Source organism: Xenopus tropicalis, chromosome 3, assembly GCF_000004195.4.
Source record: "Xenopus tropicalis strain Nigerian chromosome 3, UCB_Xtro_10.0, whole genome shotgun sequence".
Taxonomy (NCBI): Eukaryota; Metazoa; Chordata; class Amphibia; order Anura; family Pipidae; genus Xenopus; species Xenopus tropicalis.
Genome location: NC_030679.2, coordinates 44,936,183 through 44,960,108, shown reverse-complemented (window position 1 = coordinate 44,960,108; position 23,926 = coordinate 44,936,183). Strand labels below are relative to the sequence as shown.

The 23,926-nt window shown below is 37.2% G+C and overlaps 1 protein-coding gene across 1 annotated transcript; it reads right to left on the bottom strand.

The window, feature by feature from the left end:
- Positions 1 to 1,655: 1,655 nt before the first annotated feature.
- On the bottom strand, positions 1,656 to 17,161 carry LOC116409726 (WAG22 antigen-like). Its single transcript, XM_031898834.1, has 10 exons — positions 17,066 to 17,161; positions 16,260 to 16,300; positions 15,643 to 15,699; positions 14,912 to 14,977; positions 12,103 to 12,153; positions 11,657 to 11,698; positions 8,950 to 9,033; positions 6,628 to 6,693; positions 2,516 to 3,607; positions 1,656 to 1,828 (listed from the first exon to the last, which is right to left on the bottom strand). Exons 1-9 carry the CDS (start codon positions 17,109 to 17,111, stop codon positions 2,519 to 2,521), a joined length of 1,542 nt encoding a protein of 513 aa, XP_031754694.1. The 5' UTR covers positions 17,112 to 17,161; the 3' UTR covers positions 1,656 to 1,828; positions 2,516 to 2,518.
- Between the last annotated feature and the right edge of the window lie 6,765 nt (positions 17,162 to 23,926).

Below are 23,926 nucleotides of genomic sequence, written 5' to 3'. Positions count from 1 at the left end.
AAGCCCTATAACAAGACTTTATTGAGAATCAAACAGAAATGCAACTACGAAAACTTTTGCATCCAGAATACTACGCATTATTCTGCATAGTTCCCATTAAAGTCAAAGAGAACCACGGGAGGTATTCAATGGGAGTGGATAATTTACATTACTTACATTAGCTTTAGGTCAGGTCTTGTATAGTCATCTTCAGCCTCCCCAAACGAAAAAAAAAAATCACCCTCTGTCCATGAAAAAGCCCCTTATACATTATTCGGTGCCTTTGCACAGCTTTAATAAATTAGTAAAACCCCCCACCTCAGTAGTTTTTTAATTGGCTTTGTATATGTTTAATTACAAACCTTATCCGATTATGACTTGTTGTCTGTAAGTACTTCGTGCAAACCCTGTGAGTGCCGACACTTTTTACTTTTATTTATATATATATATATATGTATACCTATAATGTAATCATTCAATATTATTGGGCTTACTATATATAGGTGTGCAAATGCCAGTATCCTTTCGAGCTATGTCAGTGATAAAATGGGGTGGACTCAGTGTCGGACTGGCCCACCAGGATACCAGGAAACCTCCCAGTGGGCCCAGGTGTCAGTGGGCCTTCTTGCTTCTAACTATTTAGCCTATTTCATGGTCATTCCCTATTTCTGTATGGGAATAAGGAAGCTTGATAGATGGAAGAATAGAGTTTTGTATGTAGAGAAAAGAGACTATGATAATAGAGGTTTTGAGGGAGGTTCTGGACCAATATTCACCCAGACTGCTCAACTACAGGTAGATGTAAATGGGTGTATTTTTCTTAATGTAAAGAAAATAAGATCACATCTCGTGTGACATTCACAGAACTCCAAATATCTGCACCATTTCTTCAAACATCAACCAGGTAAGTCAGTACTCGGAAATAAATTAAAACCTTTATTTACAAAGTAAAAATCACCATATTGACTCCAATGTAGATTAAAAATTGTGTAGGGTAAAGAGAATCACTCCACTAGGGAAGATAAGATGAGTGTAGATATGTGGAGTTCTGTGAAGGTCGCACGAGATGTGATCTTATTTTCTTTATATATATTTACTTTATACTCCGTGTGTACATTACCTTTTTATCCTAACTGGACCTAATAATAATTTTTTGTAGGAGGTGCAAAGTCTTTCTCTTTTCTTGATTTATTTTTCTGTTATTCTTATGGCATACTGATATGGGATCCATTATCTGGAAACCTGTTACCCAGAAAGCTCCAAATTACAGGAGGCCATCTCCCGTAGACTCCATTTAAATTAAATGTTTCACATTTTCAAACATGATTTCCTTTATCTCTGTAAAACAGTAGCTTGATCCCAACTAAAATATAATGAATCCATATTGGAGGCAAAACAAGCCTATTGGGATGGTTTAATGGCTAAATGATTTTCTAGTAGACTTAAGGTTTAGAGATCCAAATTACAGAAAGGCCCCTTATCTGGAAAACCTCAGGACCCAAACAATCTGGATAACAGGTCCCATTACTATCTTAGGCACCTATTTTAACTACAATTCTATATTTCTATATTTAACCTTTTTCTAAAGACTATATTTAAAGTTGTGGGTAAAGGATCATTTCAATTGCTGCTAGCTGATATTAGGAGTACAGTAAAATAAATAAGAAACTGCAGAGTTTAATTCGATAGATTTATTGATACACAAATTATATGAAAGTAGAGTGTAATGTTAAGAGAATTATAGATTAATTAACATGTTACGCATAGCAAGCTGATTTAGTAAGAAATCATGAAGATAAGAGAAAAAACTGATTTCTATTTTTGTTGCTTGAGTGGCAGGCTGAAGACCCTAAAAAACACACAAAACACATAAAATTAAAATAGTACTTGTGCATATCTACACACAGAATGTTAAGCACATACAAACTAACTAGAAAAAATATAAAAATGTCAATGGAATTTTTAAAGGGGTGGTTCACGTATGCACAGTACACTTTACTTCAGGCATTGGTATGCTCACTAAACCTTTCTAAAAGTGTCCCCATGAAAAACAGGTACACCAGTAATGTTTCTGCTACTTGCATGATGGGGAACCACCCCTTTTACTGCAATATGTAGGGGGGCTTTTATAATGCTGTGTAAAGAAATACACAGAGAAAGAATTTTATATGGTGCTCTACATATTCCCTCAATATGAAAAAGCAGGCAAAGTTATACATAAGAGAAACTTATGAATCTTGGAGTAAAAATTGCATAAAAATATTAATTGTGGTGAAAAAGCTTTAATTGTAGACATTTATAAATAAATGTAAAATCCATTTTAACTTGCACTTGAAGCTGGAAACACACAGTTGGAATGGCTGACCAGAATACTGGGGAGCCCTGATAGGCTAATGGCTAAAGAAATCATTGCGGTAGTTTTGCGGTAGTTGTATAAGTTCTCCAGCAGATTTTTATCTGGCACATGGGCCAACAACATTGACCATTATTTTTACACAAATACATAAATATATCCAATTTTAAATTAAATATTTACCTGCTAAACTATTCCAAGCTGACCAAGAGCACCTGCTCCAGCGCTACCACTTAGGGACCCTAATCCAAGTTGGCCAGTAAAACCTGCTCCAGCGCTACCACTTAGGGGCCCTGATCCAAGTTGGCCAGTAATACCTGTTCCAGCACTACCACTTAGGGGCCCTGATCCAAGTTGGCCAGTAATACCTGTTCCAGCACTACCACTTAGGGGCCCTGATCCAAGTTGGCTAGTAATACCTGTTCCAGCACTACCACTTAGGGGCCCTGATCCAAGTTGGCCAGTAATACCTGTTCCAGCACTACCACTTAGGGGCCCTGATCCAAGTTGGCTAGTAATACCTGCTCCAGCACTACCAGTTAGGGGCCCTGATCCAAGTTGGCCAACATTGCCTGCTCCAGGAATGCCACTTAGAATCCCTGATCCAAGCTGGCCAGCATTGCCTGCTCCAGGAATGCCACTTAGAAACCCTGATCCAAGCTGGCCAGCATTAACTGCTCCAGGAATGCCACTTAGAAACCCTGATCCAAGCTGGCCAGCATTAACTGCTCCAGGAATGCCACTTAGAAACCCTGATCCAAGTTGGCCAGCATTAACTGCTCCAGGAATGCCACTTAGAAACCCTGATCCAAGCTGGCCAGCATTAACTGCTCCAGGAATGCCACTTAGAAACCCTGATCCAAGTTGGCCAGCATTAACTGCTCCAGGAATGCCACTAAGAAACCCTAATCCAAGTTGGCCAGCATTGCCTGCTCCAGGAATGCCACTTATGAACCCTGGTACAAACTGACCAACAGTACTTGCTCCAGGAGTACCACCTAGGGGTACTGCATTAGTGATACTGCTTAAAATGCTATTTGCTGTATCTAGGACACCAGGCAAAGTAGCTAGGACATTGTTAGCAACGTTATTTATGGCATCATTGACAGCTCCTATGGGATTGCTTAATAAACCTAGGGGATTGCTTACTAAACTTGGTATGCTATTTAAAGCTCCAGAAGCTGCATTACTGACACCTGTAGCAACATTATTAGTAGTTTTAAGAAGGCTTAAGGGTGTAGAAAGCAGGTTGAGTGCTAAGTTAAGAATGCCACCCTGCAAAGACAAAAGAGAAGCATATCTATTAGTTTACTTTGAGGCACGGTAAAAACCCCATTCATAAAAACTATGGGGCACATTTACTAACCCACGAACGGGCCGAATGCGTCCGATTGCGTTTTTTTCGTAATGATCTTTTTTTGCGATTTTTTCGGAAAATTGACGCGACTTTTTCGTTACCAATACGATTTTTGCGAAAAAACTCGAGTTTTCCGTAGCCATTCCGAAAGTTGCGATTTTTTCGTAGCGTTAAAACTTGCGCAAAAAGTTGCGATTTTTTCGTAGTGTTAAAACTTGCACGAAACGTTGCGCCTTTTAAGTTTTAACGCTACGAAAAAAGCGCAACTTTTCGCGCAAGTTTTAACGCTACGAAAAAATCGCAACTTTCGGAATGGCTACGAAAAACTCGCGTTTTTTTGCGCAAATCGTATTGGTAACGAAAAAGTTGCGATAATTTCCGAAAAGTCGTAAAGGCGCCGAAAAAATCGCAAAAAATACGAAAAAGTCGCAAAATGTTCGTTTTCAAATCGGATTTTTCCAATTCGGACTCGGATTCGACCCATAGTAAATGTGCCCCTAAGATGCATAAATTGTAAATATTAACACATTAGCATATAAAAGGGCTTGCTATTGCATGTTATGACTAAATATTACATTACTATTAAACCTTTTAGGCTTAAATGCATTGTGATCTACTGCAGGGTTTAGCAACACACTGTATGTAAATAAAGTGTTCTGGGAAGCCATTAGGGCGGGTTTAGATGTCAGGACTCACATTGCATTAAAACAGAAGCTTATTCTGCATGTTTGTATATATACTGTATATACAGTATATTCTACTGGATTTAGGAGAACTAAAGCCTAAAAATGATTATTGTTAGAAATGCTTTATTCTTTATACTGAATTTATTACACCAGCCTAAAGTTTCAGCATCTCTATAGCAGCAATGATCCAGGTCTTCAAAGTCACATAAGCTCCCTATTTTGGATTCTGCTCAGTGTGCTCTGAGCAACTGTTGAGAAGCTAAGCTTCAAGCAAAAAATGAGATTTAACTGCCATATAAGCTGATGCTACAGAGCTGATTATTAAATAACAATGCTAATTGCACTGGTTTCAGAACTGCCATGTATTAATAATCTGAATTAATTACAAATCAGACTTATATTGTGACATTTATATTCTATATATACAGTATATTGTGAGTGGGTCCCTAAGCTCAGGTAAGTGACAGCAGCACAGAGCATGTGCAGGGAATCAGCAGAAAAGAAGATGGGGAGCTACTGGGAGTATATACGCAAAAGAATAGATCTTCCCTGCTAAAGGGTTGTGGTTGCTCTGGGCTGGTGCAGAAGCCCAAACCATTATGTATAATAATTCTACACTGCTTCTTTAGTTCAAGAAAAGTAACTTCAAAAAATGAAAATGTTTTAAAGCAATTAAAATATAATGTACTATTGCCCTGCACTGGTAAATCTGGTGTGTTTGCTTTAGAAACACAACTATTGCTTATAAACATAAGCTTCTGTATAGTCATGGGGGCAGTCGTTTAAGTTTAAATAGAGCTAAATGGCACAGGTTAAATAGCAGATAACAGAAAATCTCTGTAGAATACAATGGGAATCTTATCTGCAATCTCCTATGTAACCTGGCCCTTTTTCTTCTTTTAAATCTAAAATGGCTACTCCCCATGAATACTCAACAGTTTATTTATATAAACTACTGCAGTCTTTCTGAAATAAATGCACAAGTTTTACCAGTGTAGGACACCAGTAAATAATATATTTTAGTTACTTTAAAACATATTCATTTTTGGCGTTACTGTTCCTTTAAACTTTAGTTCTTTAAGTATGAAATCCTAATTTGTAGAGTATACAGATGCAGAAATTGCAATATATTCTGCAAAGATGTGATGAGTTAGCAATCTGCTTTGTGAGCCATCATATATACAAACACATGTACACAAATCATGCAGAGCGAACCAGTCTTTGACCCCTTTTTTAATATAATGCTAACATGACAGGGGCAGTGTCAATTTTATGGCCCCTCCCAACAACAATCTTTCCCCCGTTTGTTTAGATAACACACTGGACTACATGAAATGCAGTACTTTAGGTAGAAAAAGTAGATATTTACATGAATAAACATCCAGTATACAGTATGTATGCTCACTGCTCCCTGGCTACAAGGAGGAGGTAGTCTTTACTTGGGGGACCTGGATGGTAAAGGGGGGTTCTGTCATGATTTTTATGGTGTAGTTTTTATTACAAAATGACACTATCTACATTGCAAATAATTCACTCTACCATTGGAAATTGTATTCTTGAAGCAAAAAATGTATTTTTTTAGCTGTAATATTGGTAAGTAGGCAGCCTTCTCAGGTCATTGTTAGTGATGGGCAAATCTGTTCCATTTTGCTTTGCCAAAAAGTTAGCTAAACAGTGAAAATTTGCAAAATGCATTTTTTTATTACACAACATTTTTTTTTTACTTCCCATTGTTCTGCTTATCGGTTGCTGGGGGAAGGAAGGGGGTGATATCCCTCCTACTTGCAGCGCTGCAGTAAAGTGTGACTGAAGTTTATCAGAGTGCAAATCACATGCTTTTGGGCACCTGTCTAGGCCCACATCACATTTCAAAACGAAATTGAAAAAATCGGTTTACTCTTTTGAAAAACAGATTTCAATGCAGGATTCTACTGGAAGAGTGCTATTAACTGATGTGTTTTGTAAAAAAAACATGTTTGCTCCTGGCAGGAATTTTCAATGTGGAAAGCAGCACAGTGGCTCACCCCCATAATAATAATTATATTAAAAATCCAAGGCAATATCTGCTCTGGGATTTACAGTCCTGCAGTTTGTGATTTCTAGGGCCCAATTTATCCTATCAATCAGGCAGTGGAATAAATGCGAGACTGAAGGATGAATAAGAGAGGGTCAGAATAAAATAATAAATACAAAATTAACATGAATGTGATCATAGAAATACCCTCTGTGGAAAAAAAAAAGTATTTGCTTACCATTTTTCTATTCAGTTTGTTGAGTACTGTTCCAAGATTGATACCAGCATTGTTTAAACGGTCTTTCTAAACATTTAGAATAATAAAAGACAAATATGATTATATATATTTTAAAGTTAAATTCCCATCCAGCCTCTCAGTTTGCTTACTATATACACACATATATATTTTTTAATATGTCTAATTTATGTATCTAAATATCTTTTAATTGAGCTGACTATCTGGACATGGCCCAAACTAGAGTTAATGCATTTTCAATTTTACATACGCTGCCCACTGACATATACAGGTTTAAGCTGCCATCATTTTAATGTATTCTTTTTCTAAATTCTTCTCTTTTGATAAATTGTGCAAAATCAAAGAAACTATAGCAGAGAACCACTTTCTGTCATTTTTGGTAAATCCATGGTCGCTATTGCTATATTTTTAAATATTATTATCTGCCCTACACATGTTATAAAGTAAGCCTGAGTAAATTGAATTTGTTTTTTTTTTAATAAAAGACAAAGGGGCTGATTTACTTACCCACGAACGGGTCGAATGGAGTCTGATTGCGTTTTTTTCGTAATGATCGGTATTTTGCGATTTTAAGTTTTAACGCTACGAAAAATGCGCAACTTTTCGCGTAAGTTTTAACGCTACGAAAAATGCGCAACTTTTTACGCAACTTTCATAATGGATACGAAAAACTCGCGTTTTTACGCAAAAATCGTATTGGTAACGAAAAATTCGTACAGAATCCGAAAAAGTCGCAAAATGTTCGTTTTCAAGTCGGAACTTTTCCAATTCGGGTCGGATTCGTGGGTTAGTAAATCAGCCCCAAAGAGTAATAAAGCCATGTTTACACAAAACTGAAATGGTACAAAGGTGAAAAATGGCTTGCATCCTTTTAAAGATACTTTGAAGTAAAAAAATCATTTGTATCCAAATGTGGTTCCAAAGTTGGTACCAATCCAACAATTTGGCTGGTCTTTAATGCATTAAATATTTTATTTACTTATCTTTATTATACTGGGGTTTCTTGTACATATAATGACTATTATGTGGTTCCAAATAAACTTTTCTATCAAGCCCTTAGTCCACATTTTGGGGTAGAGTTGTGAAATTAGAGCTTAACACAGAAAAATTCACCTATAAGATTTTTAGAAGCCTATTGATCAAATAGTGAACTCTATGAGTAACTCTATGAGTAACTTTTACTCATTAATAAATATGGGAGGAATGAATAGAAAGTAAATGAATTTCCTGTGGTGAGCTCTTATATCACATTTTGATAAATCTGCTCCTAAGCTTAAGGGCTCTGGCACACGGGGAGATTAGTCACCCGCGGCAAAACTCCCTGTTCGCGGGCGACTAATCTCCCCTAGTTGCCTTCCCCCTGCCATCCCACCGGCGAACATGTAAGTCGCCGGCGGGATGGCAGACGCGGCGGGGCAATTTCAGGAAATCACCAAAAAAGACTCGCAAGTCTTTTTCGGCGTCTGCCATTCCGCCGGCGACTTACATGTTCACCGGTGGGATGGCAGGGGTAGGCAACTCGGGGAGATTAGTCGCCCGTGAACAGGGAGTTTTGCCGCGGGCGACTAATCTCCCCGTGTGCCAGAGCCCTAAAGGAGAAGGAAAGGTAAAAAGTTAGGAAGCTTTATCAGAAAAGTCTATGTAAATACAGCCATAAGTACTTTCAGTAATACTGCACCAAGTCCTCTATCAAAATAAACACAGGATTTCTTGTCTTCTTTTGTGTAGAGACTTCCTCTCTCAGAAAAATCCTTCATTCCTGGGGCCAGAGTCTGCACAGTTCTCTCCTCTCTCCCTTCTCCTCCTCCCTCCTCCCATAAGAATTCATAAGAATTCACTCCCAACAGAATGTATGATCTATGCTACCAGCCTCTAGAGCTGCAGCATGGAAGCTATGGGAGACCAAGCTATAATGGCAGCTGCAATCTTAAAGGGAGTTTCTAGGGCTCTTTACTCAGATATGGTAAAGCTTTCTGCAGAATAAATATAGCATAGATGGCACAAATGTGGCGAATCTATTGGCAGTAAAAAAAAAATGACTTAAATACATAAAAATGCCCCCATGTTCAATTCATGCCCCTCATATTTTCAATGAGTGAAAATGTATTTGATTTGATACGCTTCTAAAAATACCATAGGAATGACAAGAACGCGGGTGAGTTTTCATGTATAAAACTTTAAACTCACATTATAAATCTGCCCCTAAGTTTATAAAATAATACAATTTACTGTTTTTATTAATTACACAATGGTTTAATAAACTCCACAAGCTTCAAATCTTTCATAAAATATAGAACCACTTACCACAAGACCTACGGCTAACTTAATGAAGTCATCCACACGCTGACTGTTTATTAGGTCATTGAATAAAGCATCAGTTGGACAGACCTAAAAATGTATATTATAAATGAATTATAATACAATAATCTGTATACTGAATACTCATAAACAAATACAAATGTAATGGTGAAATGAAAATGTGTTATGTGCACAAATATTAATGACAAAACAGATTCATGCAAACTAAACTGTTTTTAACACTTTTATTAAAATCAATATTTTCCTGAATTAATTTAATTGGTGTTGAAGGATCCGTCAAAGCATTTTAGAAAATTTTGCAACTGTTCAGCCTTATTTCCTTATTAATCGATCCTGAATGCAAGGAAAGTTATCCTGACACTAAGAAAGGTTTTCATTGAATTTACAGATCTACGTTTTGTTCATTCTCGTATAAACCTTTCTTATGTAACACATCAATAGGCTGCTGTGATGCAATATATGCTGTATAACTGGTGAGCCACATACAGTTGGACATCACTGATATAAGAGAAAAGGGATTTTACACCACTCATTTTTTCAGTACAACTAGAAATGAAGAAAGAAAATGCAGGAAGAAATAAGGCAAGGGTTTACCAGTAAATATGCATTTTATTTCCTTATACATATTTAAAAAGGGAATAAGATCTCAGCCTGGCAATTATAGGCCTGTAAGTTTGACATCCGTGGTGGGCAAGTTATTTGAAGGCTTGTTAAGGGATCACATTCAAAATTATGTAGTGGAGAATGGCATTATGAGCAGTAATCAGCATGGCTTTATGAAGGACAGGTCATGTCAGACCAATTTAATTGCTTTTTATGATGAGGTAAGTAAGAAGCTGGACAGTGGGGATGCAGTAGATATAATCTATTTGGATTTTGCCAAAGCATTTGATACCGTTCCCCACAAACGACTGCTTTCTAAGCTAAGGTCTATTGGTCTTAGTGAAGTCGTTTGCACATGGATAGAAAACTGGCTACAGGATCGGGTACAGAGGGTGGTTGTTAATGGCACATTCTCTACTTGGAGTAAGGTTCTCAGTGGGGTCCCTCAGGGTTCTGTACTGGGTCCACTTTTGTTTAATTTGTTCATAAATGACTTAGGGGAGGGTATTATGAGTAATGTATCAGTGTTTGCAGATGACACAAAACTCTGCAGACCAGTCAATTCTATCCAGGATGTGACATCCCTGCAGCAGGATCTTGACCAACTGGCAATCTGGGCAGCTAAGTGGCAGATGAGATTTAATGTGGATAAATGTAAGGTCATGCACCTGGGATGTAAAAATATGCAAGCCCCGTATAACCTTAATGGGACTGCACTAGGCAAATCCATAATGGAGAAGGATCTTGGAGTCCTTGTAGATAATAAACTTGGCTGTAGCAAGCAATGCCAGGCAGCAGCTGCAAGGGCAAACAAGGTTCTGAGCTGTATTAAAAGGGGTATAGATTCACGGGAGGAGGGGGTTATTCTTCCCCTTTACAGAGCACTGGTAAGGCCCCATCTAGAATATGCTGTTCAGTTTTGGTCTCCAGTGCTCAAACGGGACATTATTGAGCTAGAGAGGGTCCAGAGAAGGGCAACTAAGCTGGTAAAGGGTATGGAAAGTCTCGGTTATGAAGAAAGACTGGCCAAGTTGGGTCTGTTTACACTGGAGAAGAGGCGCTTAAGAGGTGACATGATAACTATGTATAAATATATAAGGGGATCATATAATAACCTCTCTAATGTTTTATTTACCAGTAGGTCCTTCCAACGGACACGAGGGCACCCACTCCGTTTAGAAGAAGGGAGGTTCCATTTAAATATTCGGAAAGGATTTTTTACAGTGAGAGCTGTGAAGTTGTGGAATTCCCTCCCCGAATCAGTCGTACTGGCTGATACATTATATAGCTTTAAGAAGGGGCTGGATGGATTCTTAGCAAGTGAGGGAATACACGGTTATGGGAGATAGCTCTTAGTACAAGTTGATACAGGGACTGGTCCGATTGCCATCTTGGAGTCAGGAAGGAATTTTTTCCCCTCTGAGGCAAATTAGAGAGGCTTCAGATGGGGTTTTTTGCCTTCCTCTGGATCAACTTGTAGTTAGGCAGGTTAGGTATAGGCATTATGGTTGAACTTGATGGACGTATGTCTTTTTTCAACCCAACTTACTATGTTACTATGTTACTATGTTACTATGTTACTATGTTACTATGTTACTATGTTACTATGTTACTATGTTACATGCATACATTTTTTTCATTACACATAATTGGGAAAATTAATCATATTGGTGTAATTCCCCGTTACCTTTATACATGCTCTAGAGCTAATTTACTGACAATGGAGGAAAAAAAGGCAAAAACGGGCACAAACTGACATGTTTTTTTGTAGGTTGCATGGTGCCCCATTGTGACTGTGGGGCAGGTCTGACCTGCACTTTTCACATAAATAAAGCGGTGCCCACATTTATCATTGTATTTATGGGAGTGGGTGCAGGTTGTTACAAGGCACTGTTTTTACTGCCTACCCTGTGGTTACCTTGCAACTATAGGTGCACACACTGCATCTCAGACCACCAAATGCAAGTGCACCCTTTAACACTTGCATATGGGGCCTTCTTAAATGACCCCCTTCATTAACTTGAAGATGCATGGATGCTTAAACTGCTTTTTAAAAGAAGACTTTTTTATGATGTTGCAATATGCTTACCTGTGGTGCATTTGGGATCCAGGGATTTGATGCAATGTATTTCTTAAAAAATGAAATTATTGAAATCTTTTAATTTACTAAGCAGCAATTGTGAACATGAAGACAGATTAGATTATAAATAGATATATGGATAGATAGATAGATAGATGATAGATAGATAGATAGATAGATAGATAGATAGATAGATAGATAGATAGATAAAAAGAAAGAAATATAGCTAGATGATAGATAGATAGATAGATAGATAGATAGATACATAAATACATATATAGATGATAGATAGATACATAGATAGATGATAGATGGATAGATAGATAGATAGATAGATAGACAGATTGATAGATGATAGATAGACAATAGATAGATAGATCAATAGATAGCTGATAGATCGATAATAGATAGATAGATAGATCTAGTAGACACTTACCAGTATCCATCTTACTTACCAGTTTCCCCAAGGTATTGCTTAACGATTGCATGTCGACATTCACAATTTTCTAAAGATTGAATTTTATGATCATAAAACAAACTACTCCCATATCTTGCTTCAATTGATACTAATAGCAAATATAATTCTAAACATGATTATAAACAGCTGCTTCAAAATGAATTCCCTTACTTTTAATTTCTTGTCTAGTTCTTCTTTTGCTTTGTAAAAAAAAAGGGCTCATAAAATAGAATGACAATTTGAACTGTTGCAGATACAGCGACGGTTAACCCTTTAGAAGGCACAGAACCATTTTGGAATTCTAAGTGAATTGAATGGAAGGTAAAGGTGGTATAGGTCAGACCAGGAATGGCTTTGATGTAGCTGGCTAGCTTATATATAGGTTCATTTTTAGTGATTACTTTGAACCAAAGATATTAATTCCATTTAATAGATTGATTTTCAAGAATGTGAATAATCTGTTTTTATTACCATATTCCAAATGGTAGCTTGGCTTACCAAAATAATAGTTTTTTTGCTAGCTTGAAATGTTGTTTTAACATTTTGTTGAAACTGAGAAATGTGCACATGCTAACCAAGGGTATTTTGCTAATTATTAGGGAACCAAAGAGCTGGTTTCATAATCACATTTACATACTGTTAAGTTAAAAGGCTGTAGAATTGTGACATTTGTATCATAGGTATTATAGCAAATGTATGCATTTTATGTTAAAGTTCTTTATACATAATAATATATTTGTGTACATTTAGAACATTGCCTGGATGTCATACTGTTTTGTTTGTGGCATCTATAAGCTTATGGAGATTATCCAACTTGTAAAATGAAATATTACAGAAGTCACAAAACTAACAGTACTACATAAAGGTAACTAACAGTACTACATAAAGGTAACTAACAGTACAGGTATGGGACCCCTTATCTGGAAACCCATTATCCAGAAAGTTCTGAATTACGGAAAGGCCATCTCCCATAGACTCCATTTTAACGAAATAATTGACATTTTTAAAAATGGTTTCTTTTTTCTCTGTAATAATAAAACAGTAGCTTGTAATTGATTCCAACTAAGATATGATTAATCCTTATTGGAACCAAAACAACCCTATTGAATTTAACTACTGTTTAAATAATTTTTGTAATAGACTTAAGGTAGGAGATCCGAATTACGGAAAGACCTCTTATCTGGAATACCCCAGGTCCCGAGCATTCTAGATAACGAGTCCCATACCTGTACTACATAAAGGTAAGTGGAAAGGAGCTATGTCTGGAACATGTGTCTCTAAGTAACAATAGGAAACTTTACTTGATTCATTTTTCCATCTTTTTGGATTGTGAAAACTACTGTTTAGTTGATGAAACTAAAGAACTTTTACAAGTGAATTGGCTGTTTTGCTGAATGGAAACTGCTAGATCAAGTCATTAAAGGGGCAGTATATCTTCTTAATCAAAATGGGTTTAATTAATAGGGTTTTTGCTAAACATACTTTTTGCCTATTGTTTCAAATACAAAAAAATCTATGGCTTTTGTTATTTCTTGAGCTTAATAGGGCTAACAGGGAAACTGAATTAAACTCCATGTTTGTTCCTTGTGACGTAGATTATTAAATTCTAAGTATACATCTCTCTCCTTTCACCTTTTTGGTGACTGTTTTGTTAGCAGGGGAATTAGCCATTTACTGGTAATTTATCTACCTCGCATGGTCCAAAAATGGAGAAGCTTCTGTTTGCTTTGTTTTTCTCAGGAAATTAAAAACATACATTTTTTTTTCATGATGTAAAAAATAGGCAAAGTATGTTCACAAGATCTATTTATACAGCTCATGTTAAAAAGGGGTATACTGCCCCTTCAAGGCACTTTTATAACCTGCAGTGAGTAAGTGATTAAATGTAAAATTAAGAACACATTGATGCTTTTTACAAAGGGCTTTGGGGAAAAGTGATTTGGGGAAAGCGCCTGCCCATCCTGCTGTGATGATTTGTTTACAATTGCCTGTATGAATGCAAAGGAATCCTGAAATTACTGACAGCTTAAACCTGGTGTTAACTCCAGAGTTTTATTATCAGGTCATTGTCACAAATATAGTAATAAAAAAGCTGTGGCATGTAATTTGACAAAACAGATGCTAAATTGCATCCATGTTGGTGCAGCGCACACAAGTGCCAGCAGAATTCTGCATTGTGGATTAAGAAAACATGGTGATTTACACATTAAACTGTTTAGAAATTAGCCCTTTTTTAATGTCCTTTTCTGCTACTTTCCCTACTCCAAATGCAATATGGAAACACTGGAACATGATTCCAGTTAGAATTTCTCACTTAGAGGTCCATGGACAGAAAATGCTGATATTTAGCTTCAAATTTTGACATCTTTGGACCATTCTAAAAACTTTTGCTGTGGATAGTCATGAGAATTAAAAATAAATAAATAAAGGGCTTCTTATTTCTGCTTCTATTAAGTTAATCTCATCTTTATGGCACACGGAGACATTTTTTGGGAAACAATATAGCATCAAAGTGCTATTTATCTTCATTCTTGCTGAATAAAATGACAGTTTATACTACTCTCTGACAATGTAAGGTAAGTCTAGCAACAACCAAAAGAATGGGCATACCCTCAGTGAGGTCTCATTGTGAAGGTGTGTAGGGTGATTGGGGCATTTTGCTGCAGGGGTTTATGCATGTTACTATTATTGGGAGCACAAGATACAAAAATTACATGGAAGCTGTACTGACAGTTAAAAAAAAAGATGGAAAACAAGTATGGAACAGTTGGTTGGTGATAAAATGACAAATATAAGCATTTTTTTACCAAAATATTAATGAGATCCTGTACTACAGCTTTCTTAGTCCAATATATGTCAAGTGGGGAGCAAATCTACAGGAGAGAGAACACAAGATAATTAAGTTTTATGCAAAATACATATTATCATTTCACGATAAATATTACCTGTATTATACAAATCTATGTACTTATTTATATAACGTAGTTATTTTCAGCAGGAGAAAAATGTTATGTTATGAAACAAATCATTAAACAGTTAAAAATTAAGAATATTTATTAAAAGTATTAATTTTTGTTTTAACATAATATCCATTATACTATATATAATAAAATGCATATCTACACACACACATTTAAACAATTGCATGCACTTAGAAAGCTAGATGGATGGATGGAAGGATGGATGGATAGATGATAGATAGATAGATAGATAGACAGGTACAGTAGATAGATGATAGATAGATAGATAGATAGATAGATAGATAGATAGATAGACAGGTACAGTAGATAGATGATAGATAGATAGATAGATAGATAGATAGATAGATAGATAGATAGATAGATAGATAGATAGTGAGATGATACATATATATATAGGCAGGCAGACAAGATGATAAATGGATAGATGAATGGGTGATAGAGGGATAGATAGATAGATAGATAGATAGATAGATAGATAGATAGATAGAATGATGGATGGATTAAAGGATAGATGATAGATACATTTCAAAATGTTTATTTACAAGAATGTACCATACCTGCAATGGGCTTAATGCTGTCGCCATCATGTAGGCAACACCGACAGCATCTTCTGACTAATAAGTAGAAAAATAGAAAGTAATGCACATTAGTAATGAGCAAAATTATTTGCCAGGCATGGCTTCATGGATTTGTGTTTTGCCATTGACAGATTTATTCTCGAAACGGGCCCAACTGTGGAAATTGAGGATGAATTTGCACGCGACCAAAATCATTTTCACGTGCGTCCGTGTTTTGCAAATTTTTGTCCATTTCGCGAATCTCTTCGAAGGTTCAGGAATTTATTGATGAAGCAAAAAGGGTCAGATTCGCTCACATATTTTTAGTATGTGCAGTATAACTGCACCTGAAATGTATTTCTGACTACTTCTGTTCAAGCCCCCCCCCCCCATACGCACAGTTTTAGCAAAACTGCATTAGAAACTTGATCTCTAACCTAATTTGAAGACTTTTTTTTAATATTGTAATAAACTTTAACCTTATCTTAAATAGTTAAAGAAACGCAAATATGTCCAGTGTATGAAACCCACTTATTGTACAGTGCTGCAAAATATGTTGGTGCTTTATAAATAAGTGTTATTGATAATAATAATAATATGTTAGATAATGCTTTTACCGTCAATGGGTCAGGAGGTATGGTCAAAGGAAGTGAGCTGACTGTAGACAAAAACATGGATCAGCATTAGTATTTAAAGTAAATTTGTGTGTAGCAACACAGTTAGATGCCCATGGCTTACATTCCTAAATATCATGTGTTTGTTTACATAAAACCTGACTTCTGTACTAATTATTATTGTTATGTTTCATTAGTAAAGCCACATTACATTTCAAAGCAAAACAAAAGTTCAACCCTGACCCAACAGATCTTAAAATCATAAGGGGTAATGTAATAATCGATACTAGCCCCCATATGTAATAAAATGGTAACCCACATCAACCAATAAGATGTTTGCTTTTAAATAGGTGACAAGTCAATCCTGTCGCCTGATTGTTTGCTAAGGGTTACTGCTCCTGGGCAAACTTGGGGGCATATTTATTATCACTGGATGCAAACATTACTGGTGATAATGCCCATAGCAACCAATCAGATATTTGCTTTTGTTTTCTAATCTAATGCTGATGGCTTGCTATGGGCAACATTACGGGTGATGTTTGCCTCCAATGTTAATAAATATGCCTCTTAGTGGAATTTTTTTTTGTTGACTTCTGTTAGTAAATGGCACATGCAGAGAGAGTAAAACGAGTTGAATTTTGTTTTAAAAAAAAAATGAAAAGCCCTTGTAGTTTTTGAATGAACTTTACATATATATGGTATTGTGTATTACATGGTATTCTATATGTGTGTGTTATATTTATATAAATATATATCAATTAAATTGTCTCTATATATTATTTCAATGATAAAATAAATGTAGCTCTTACCATAGCTGCACAGACCCACAAGCAGGAAGGTTACTACAATCTTCATGGTGCAGATTTTTTCAGCTAGAATGTTGAAAGGTGGATATCCTTCCAAATATCTGCAAACCAGTGTATCACTGCAGTCTTTTTATACTTGTTAAAACCAATAAGGTCACACCTACAAATCCTAGCTGATTCGCCTTGCATGGAAATGAGTCAAAATTTAAGCCAAGTGTCATCGGTTAGAAAAGGTCAATGTCCTGTGTTGTTTCCAAATATTTGCTAAAATAATGGGTGAATTGGAAGGATTTGCCACTCTTCCATCCATGCATGTTGTTTAATAACTATTACATAACTGAGATTATGGCTTTGGTCACACTGAAAAGAGAAACATTATTATGGATTTATTTGAAGAGTTATCTGCCATTTTTGCGTCAGCTGCTGTGAAGTTCAATTTTAAGGGTTTCCCATGGAATGAGATAGAATGCTAGCTACAAAAACATTCACTTGTCTTGATGTATTGCACACAACTGAGGCAGCTGCAACTTAGAGCTGGAATTCTGGGGAGATGGAAATTTGCATCCAAAAATTGCACTTTGTACACTGCACCTAGTAAATACATATACCTTCAAGTTATAGATTTTGCACCTTATCTATAGGACTTCCATACCTACCATGGTGGTGATAGCCCATGCCTTGATGGCTATAAAATCTCAATGAAAATAGTCTAGATATGCTTGCATTGCTTTCAAGAAAACAGTGAATTTTGTTTTAAAAAGTACATAATATGTTTATTCATTGCTCGTTTATCTCTAATAACACAATGTATGTATGAATTGTTAAGATTTATACTGAGAACGTTGGTTGATCATACAGCAGCAAATGGTACAGATTTTAGTTTACGCTGAATAGCCTGTTGATCTTATACCTAGAAAATATGTATCAGGAATTAAAAGGAGTGAACATTTTCTGTTTTAACTGATATGCCTTGGCTGTGTTGATAGTGCTAGCCTTTATGGATATTGCCTTTCCGGCCACCTTTGTCACCTTTAAAGACTGAACGTAAGCTTTTATGCTGTATTTAACTTTTTAGAGGGCAGACAATGCTTTAAGAATGGCAATACCTCAAATATCTCTATTTATGTGTCCTTGTCTAACATCTCTGTACATACACAGTCAAATCTGTTGAGCAAATGTTAGTTAGAGATGAAATGTTCCGCCTTTAAAGTTCAAGGGGTGCCTTTGTGGTATTAGGGATGTGTGGGACATGTTGTAGCGTCTATATGTTACCTGCTATCAGGATACTACAGTGAATAACTATGAGGATCCTTTAGAAATTACACAAAGTGCAGGAAAATAAAGAGAACTGTAGGATCCTACAGATGTTAATACTTTGATACCTTATGCCTCTATCTCCCTCATCAGTTCCTTTGTTGTTTCCCTTGGATTCAATTGGACCTTTTAGAGCAAAGTTCATCCATGCCTGAACAATACAGTGTTTATATTGTCCAAAGATTTTTATTTTTGCATATAATTGTTACCACAGAGGCCATGGGAGCTTCAGCTTTTTGTCCATAAGGAAGACTTTTAGAGGTCAACAATATTGATTCTGAGGTTTTGGCTGAGTTAATTGGATTTTCCTATGGTGTCAAGAACAGAGAGGAAGGGGCTCTAAGGTAGAGCTTTAAATGCAGCTACAGGTGCACTCCTATTTAACTAATAATTAAGTTAAATGGACAGTCAGAAAAATCAGATATATATGGTAATTAAAAGCTGAAATAAACTGGTCTTTAAGCTATTACTTAAAAATTACCCTATTTGACGTATCACTGCCAATGTATGGAATTAAGTTGTTAAAACAAAATTTGGACATCTTTAACCATAGGTATATGTAATCTTAGGGATGTAACTGTATGTTTTGAGTATACTTGAGTATAATTTTTTATCGTGGGCATCACAGGTGTCATTAGAGATCCTCAGAACCATTGAGATGTAAATCAGTGGACCACCAGTGAAGACAAGCTACTTTCAAATAACTTAACATAAAAAAAAAAATCTATCTTGGGGAAAAAATTAAAATGTTTCCCTTTTCAAACCTTAAATGAATTAAGATGATTCTCAGATCTCCTTGTCATCTATAAGCAAAGTTCATTTCCCTGTGTTAGCTCCAAGTCCTTGCTGTCATCATGGATAAATTATAAGGATCTGTAACTAAGTGATCCCCAACAGCAGTGGTCCCCAACCAGTGGCTCGTGAGCAACATGTTGCTCTCCAACCCTTTAGATGATGCTCCCAGTGGCCTCAAAGCAAGTGATTATTTTTGAGTTCTTGGCTTGGGGGCAAGTTTTGGAGGCATACAAACCAGGTGTACTGACAAATAGAGTCTCCTATAGGCTGGCAGTCCACATAAGGGCTGCCAAATAGCCAATAACAGTCCTTATTTGGCACCCCCAGGTACATGTTTCACGCTTGTGTTGCTCCCCAACTCTTTTTACACTTAAATGTGGCTCACGGGTAAAAAAGGTTAGGGATCCCTGCCCAACAGTGATCCCCAACCAGTGGCTCATGAGCAACATGAGTCCTCAGTGAAAAGAAACACTACATCTCTTCTCTTCTATTCTGTATACATGATCTTCTGTGTCAGTCTTCCTTCTCTCAGAAAAATCCTTCAGGTCATGGCACATGCCTGCTTAGTTTGCTCCTCTTTCCTCCTCCCTGCTGCTCTCTCCCCCTCCCCTCTCTGCTGTAATCTAAGCTGAGAGCTGTTTCCAGCCTAAACTCTGCTGCCTGGAATGAAGTCAGACCAAGGTAAAATGGCTGTTGCTATCTTAAAAACAGAGGGAGCTTCTAGGGCTGTTTACTCAGGTATTATAAAGCATTCTGCAGAATAAATATAGCGTTCTAGCTTGTACTATTGTGACTAATATAATGGTCTCATGGAGAGAATAGTCGCCCCCAATAGATCTCTGCTACCGCAGGCGACTAATCTCTTCTAAATGCCATTCCACCAGCAACAAATGCAATTGCTGATGGAAAGGCCTGTGCATTGCTTCCATTTTTTAAAGTCGTAAAATTTGTAGGCGGCGAAAACTTAAACAATGCGTAGGCCTTTTCACCCACAGTTCCCTTTGTTGCCGGTGGAAAGGCTTTTTTGATGAGATTAGTTACCTGCAGTAACAGAGATTTATTGCAGGTCTGTGGGACATTACCCTTAAGCATAGGGAATTTTAAAAACAGATATATATCTACATGAAAACAAATAACCTCATTATATCCATAAAAGTATGCTTAGGAAACTAAATGGTTAGGAAAACGTATTAGGACAAGAGATGGCCAGAATAAGCTCAGATGCAGAGAGGAAGGCAAAAAAACCATATATGAATAAAGGCAAATTCATAAATGGGTATCAACAACTCAATATCAGATAAAGGTACACCAATAGCTTAATATGAAAATAAATCAACTCACTAAGGCTGTTAAGGCTGATCAACAATCCCTGATGGAGGTGGTATAACATCTGGCTGCCTGGGGCCTGAGGTATCGAGTGTGGGCCAATGTGGATGGCCCCATGAGGGCCAGTTGATGACTTTAAGGCCTTTCTAAATACTTTTAGAAGGACTGCTGAGAGGGGGCCTGGCCCAAGGCATATTGGGCAGGGTTCGTAGGGCTTTTTCTGACAAGTGACTTAAAAAGCCTATTTTGATTTGGCCCGGCAGATGCCTAACTACGAAAAGTTAAAAGCAGAGATACTCCTATGTCTAGGCGTCATGTTGCCCGTGCAAGCTCAACAAGTGCACAGTGCACCAGCAAGAAAGGCTGCCCCTTGCCCAGATGTATGACTTAATTCATCTTGTGAAACAGTGGCTGCAGCCAGATATCCTGTCAGTTCCTAAAGCTGTGGAAAGGGTCGCTGTGGACCACTTTCTGAGAGCTCTTCCACCTAGCTTGAGGAGGTGGATAAGCCATGCAGATCCTCAGTCAGCTGATCACCTGGTGGAAATGGTGGAATGCTACATACATACACAGCACTCCCCAAGGTCCTCTGGAAAAGTCGATGAGGTGGTGGTTCTGGACACAGGGACTGACCAAAAAGCTTTGGAATGGCTGAAAGAAGCTGAGAAAACCCAGCTCTCTGCCCCAACAAAGAGTCAAGGCCAAGTACAGCTTTCTGGGAAGGTAGCTGTACTTGGGAAGTTCCTTCCCAGGGGGATTCCCACCCCATTTGGTGCTTACCCCATGCAAAGTGTGGACAAGTTAATTAAAAGGCTGTTTTTTTGGATCTGACTCAATTCAATAATGAATTAGAAGTAAAATCTTCTTCAGGTCAGGTTAAACAGACAAAAACACACAAAAAAATTGTCAAACAAAATTTTTAAAAGTTTCTATAGAAGCCAATGGAACTATCCATGAAGATTTCAAACAATTTTCTTTATTTTTTTTCCAAGTTTGGGTTATGATTATTAGAAATGGGCAGCATTGGGTCCTTTTATTGAGTTGTAGCATAGTAGAAAGCGGCTTCTCTAACAAAGTAGATGACTGTATATGCTAAAACACCTTAAATTTAACAACATTTACAATACACTTTAGTGAAATTGTGCGATTTCACAGAATGCTTTTAATATCCAAGCATTGCAAGTTCGCTCATAAACAATTGCATACCTTTTGCACGTCACTCTTTAAGTAAAGCTCCTTCACAACTTATTTTAATAGATGTGACAGAACTTAAAATGCTTCTTCATAATCCTTGCCATGACAATTATTCCTGTATTATTATCATATTTGTTTAAAAGATTTATTTTCTGAGTGTGCAGTGCATTTGCAGGAAGTCATTAACACTAATCCTGGAAGGTAAGATAACACAGTGCAACCTCTTCCCTTCATTAAAACATTATTTTATCTTGACTTTTATCCAGGGAGTGCATTTTGCATCATCCTAGTAATTCCTGTTTAAATAGTACTCTAGAGGCTAAAAGCTTTAAATTTGCCCAAATGCTAACTGCTTTATATCATGAGGTCATAAGTAGAGGATTAGTTCAGGTGGCACACAGATTTATTGAAATCCGATAAATGAAATATTGTAATTTTTAAATTAAATATTTATGTTTCTCAGAATTGTATCTAGATGCATTCTCCTGACAGACTGGGTAAAATAAAGGTAACTGTACATTGTGACCCTCCTGTGTCAATAAAGCATAATACAACTCTGTAGTACAAACTGTGCAAAACAGACAACATGAAGCCCTCAATTTATCCTAATCTCCAGAGTATGGGATATGGTAGTTGATTTGTATGGGGTGTAGGGATGTAGCGAACCTCACAAAAAAAGTTCGCGAACCCGTTTGCGAACTTCTGCCAAAAAGTGCGAACTTTTGCGAACTTTGCGAACCCCATAGACTTCAATGAGAAGGCGAACTTTGAAACCTAGAAAAGCCATTTATGGCCAGAAAACTGATTTTAAAGTTGTTTAAAGGGTGCCACGACCTGGACAGTGGCATGCAGGAGGGGGATCAAGGGCAAAAATTTCTCTGAAAAATACGTTGTTGTAATCAGTAATCAGAAAATAAAAGCAGTCCTTACAAGGACTATTGGGTTACAGCAGATGAGATCAGAAGGACAGCTGTCCCCAGCAGCTACATACAGAGCAGTAGAAAGTAGATTACTAGTCAGCAAAGCTACCTAAACTGCCCCTCAAACCCCTGCACAGCTCTCTCCCTATGCTAACTCATCAAGCACACACAGGCAGAATGTAAAATGGCTGCTGGGCTTCGGTTTATATATGGAAGGGAGTGGTCTGGGGGTGGTCCAGGAGGGAGAGCTGCCTGATTGGCTGCCATGTATCTGCTGGCTCTGGGGTGAGAGGTCAAAATTTGGCTCCAGCTAAGGCGAACCCAAAATTGCGAACATCGCTAAAAGTTTGCGAACTTGCGAACTTGCGAACACCCGATTTTCATGCGAATTAGTTCTCCGGCGAACAGTTCGCTACATCTCTAATGGGGTGAAGCATATGGTGGTTTCTGGACTCACTTATTTTACTTTCTATATATTTCTATATTTTATATAATGTTATATAATAAATATAATATTTATTCCATGTGGAGTGAAAATTTTCTTAAATCGGAATACAGCTAAGCAGAAATATATAGTGTTATTATAGTTACAAGTCTGATTTTTACTCATTTTAATTTTCAAAATTATAAAGCCCAGCGTAAGGTTATTCACACAGTCTAAAAGGCAGCACATGTGTCGTTCGCAGCTCTCTGATGTGCTATAGCCTAGGGCCCTAGGCTTTTAGTCTGCCGATGCAGAATGGTGTAGTTACACACTATGGGGCACATTTACTAACCCACGAACGGGCCGAATGCGTCCGATTGCGTTTTTTTCGTAATGATCGGTAATTTTGCGATTTTTTTTCGGCGTCTTTACGATTTTTGCGTAAAAACGCGAGTTTTTCGTAGCCATTACGAAAGTTGTGCAAAGTCGCGATTTTTTCGTAGCGTTAAAACTTGCGCGAAACGTCGCGCCTTTTAAGTTTTAACGCTGCGAAAAAGGCGCGACTTTGCGCGCAAGTGTTAACGCTACGAAAAAATCGCGACTTCGCGCAACTTTCGTAATGGCTACGAAAAACTCGCGTTTTTACGCAAAAATCGGAAAGACGCCGAAAAAAACGCAAAAAATACGAAAAAGTCGCAAAATGTTCGTTTCCAATCGGAATTTTTCCAATTCGGATTCGAAATCGTGTCTTAGTAAATCAGCCCCTATGTGATGATGTTCGTCATGTTTGCCAGGGAACCTCTACATTGCCCCCTCTGAGACTATATTTGGATGCTATATAACCTTAGCTAATTGTTAGGTTATCTTGGCCTTGTTTCTAAGAGCTTAGCA

Excerpts from the sequence above, each read along its gene's own strand:
- LOC116409726 (XM_031898834.1), bottom strand. The coding sequence starts at position 17,111 with ATGAAGATTGTAGTAACCTTCCTGCTTGTGGGTCTGTGCAGCTATG. Across the intron at positions 9,034-11,656 it reads GGATCCCAAATGCACCACAG|GTCTGTCCAACTGATGCTTT; the intron begins GTAAGCATATTG and ends ATACATTTTTAG. Across the intron at positions 6,694-8,949 it reads AGTTAGCCGTAGGTCTTGTG|AAAGACCGTTTAAACAATGC; the intron begins GTAAGTGGTTCT and ends CTAAATGTTTAG.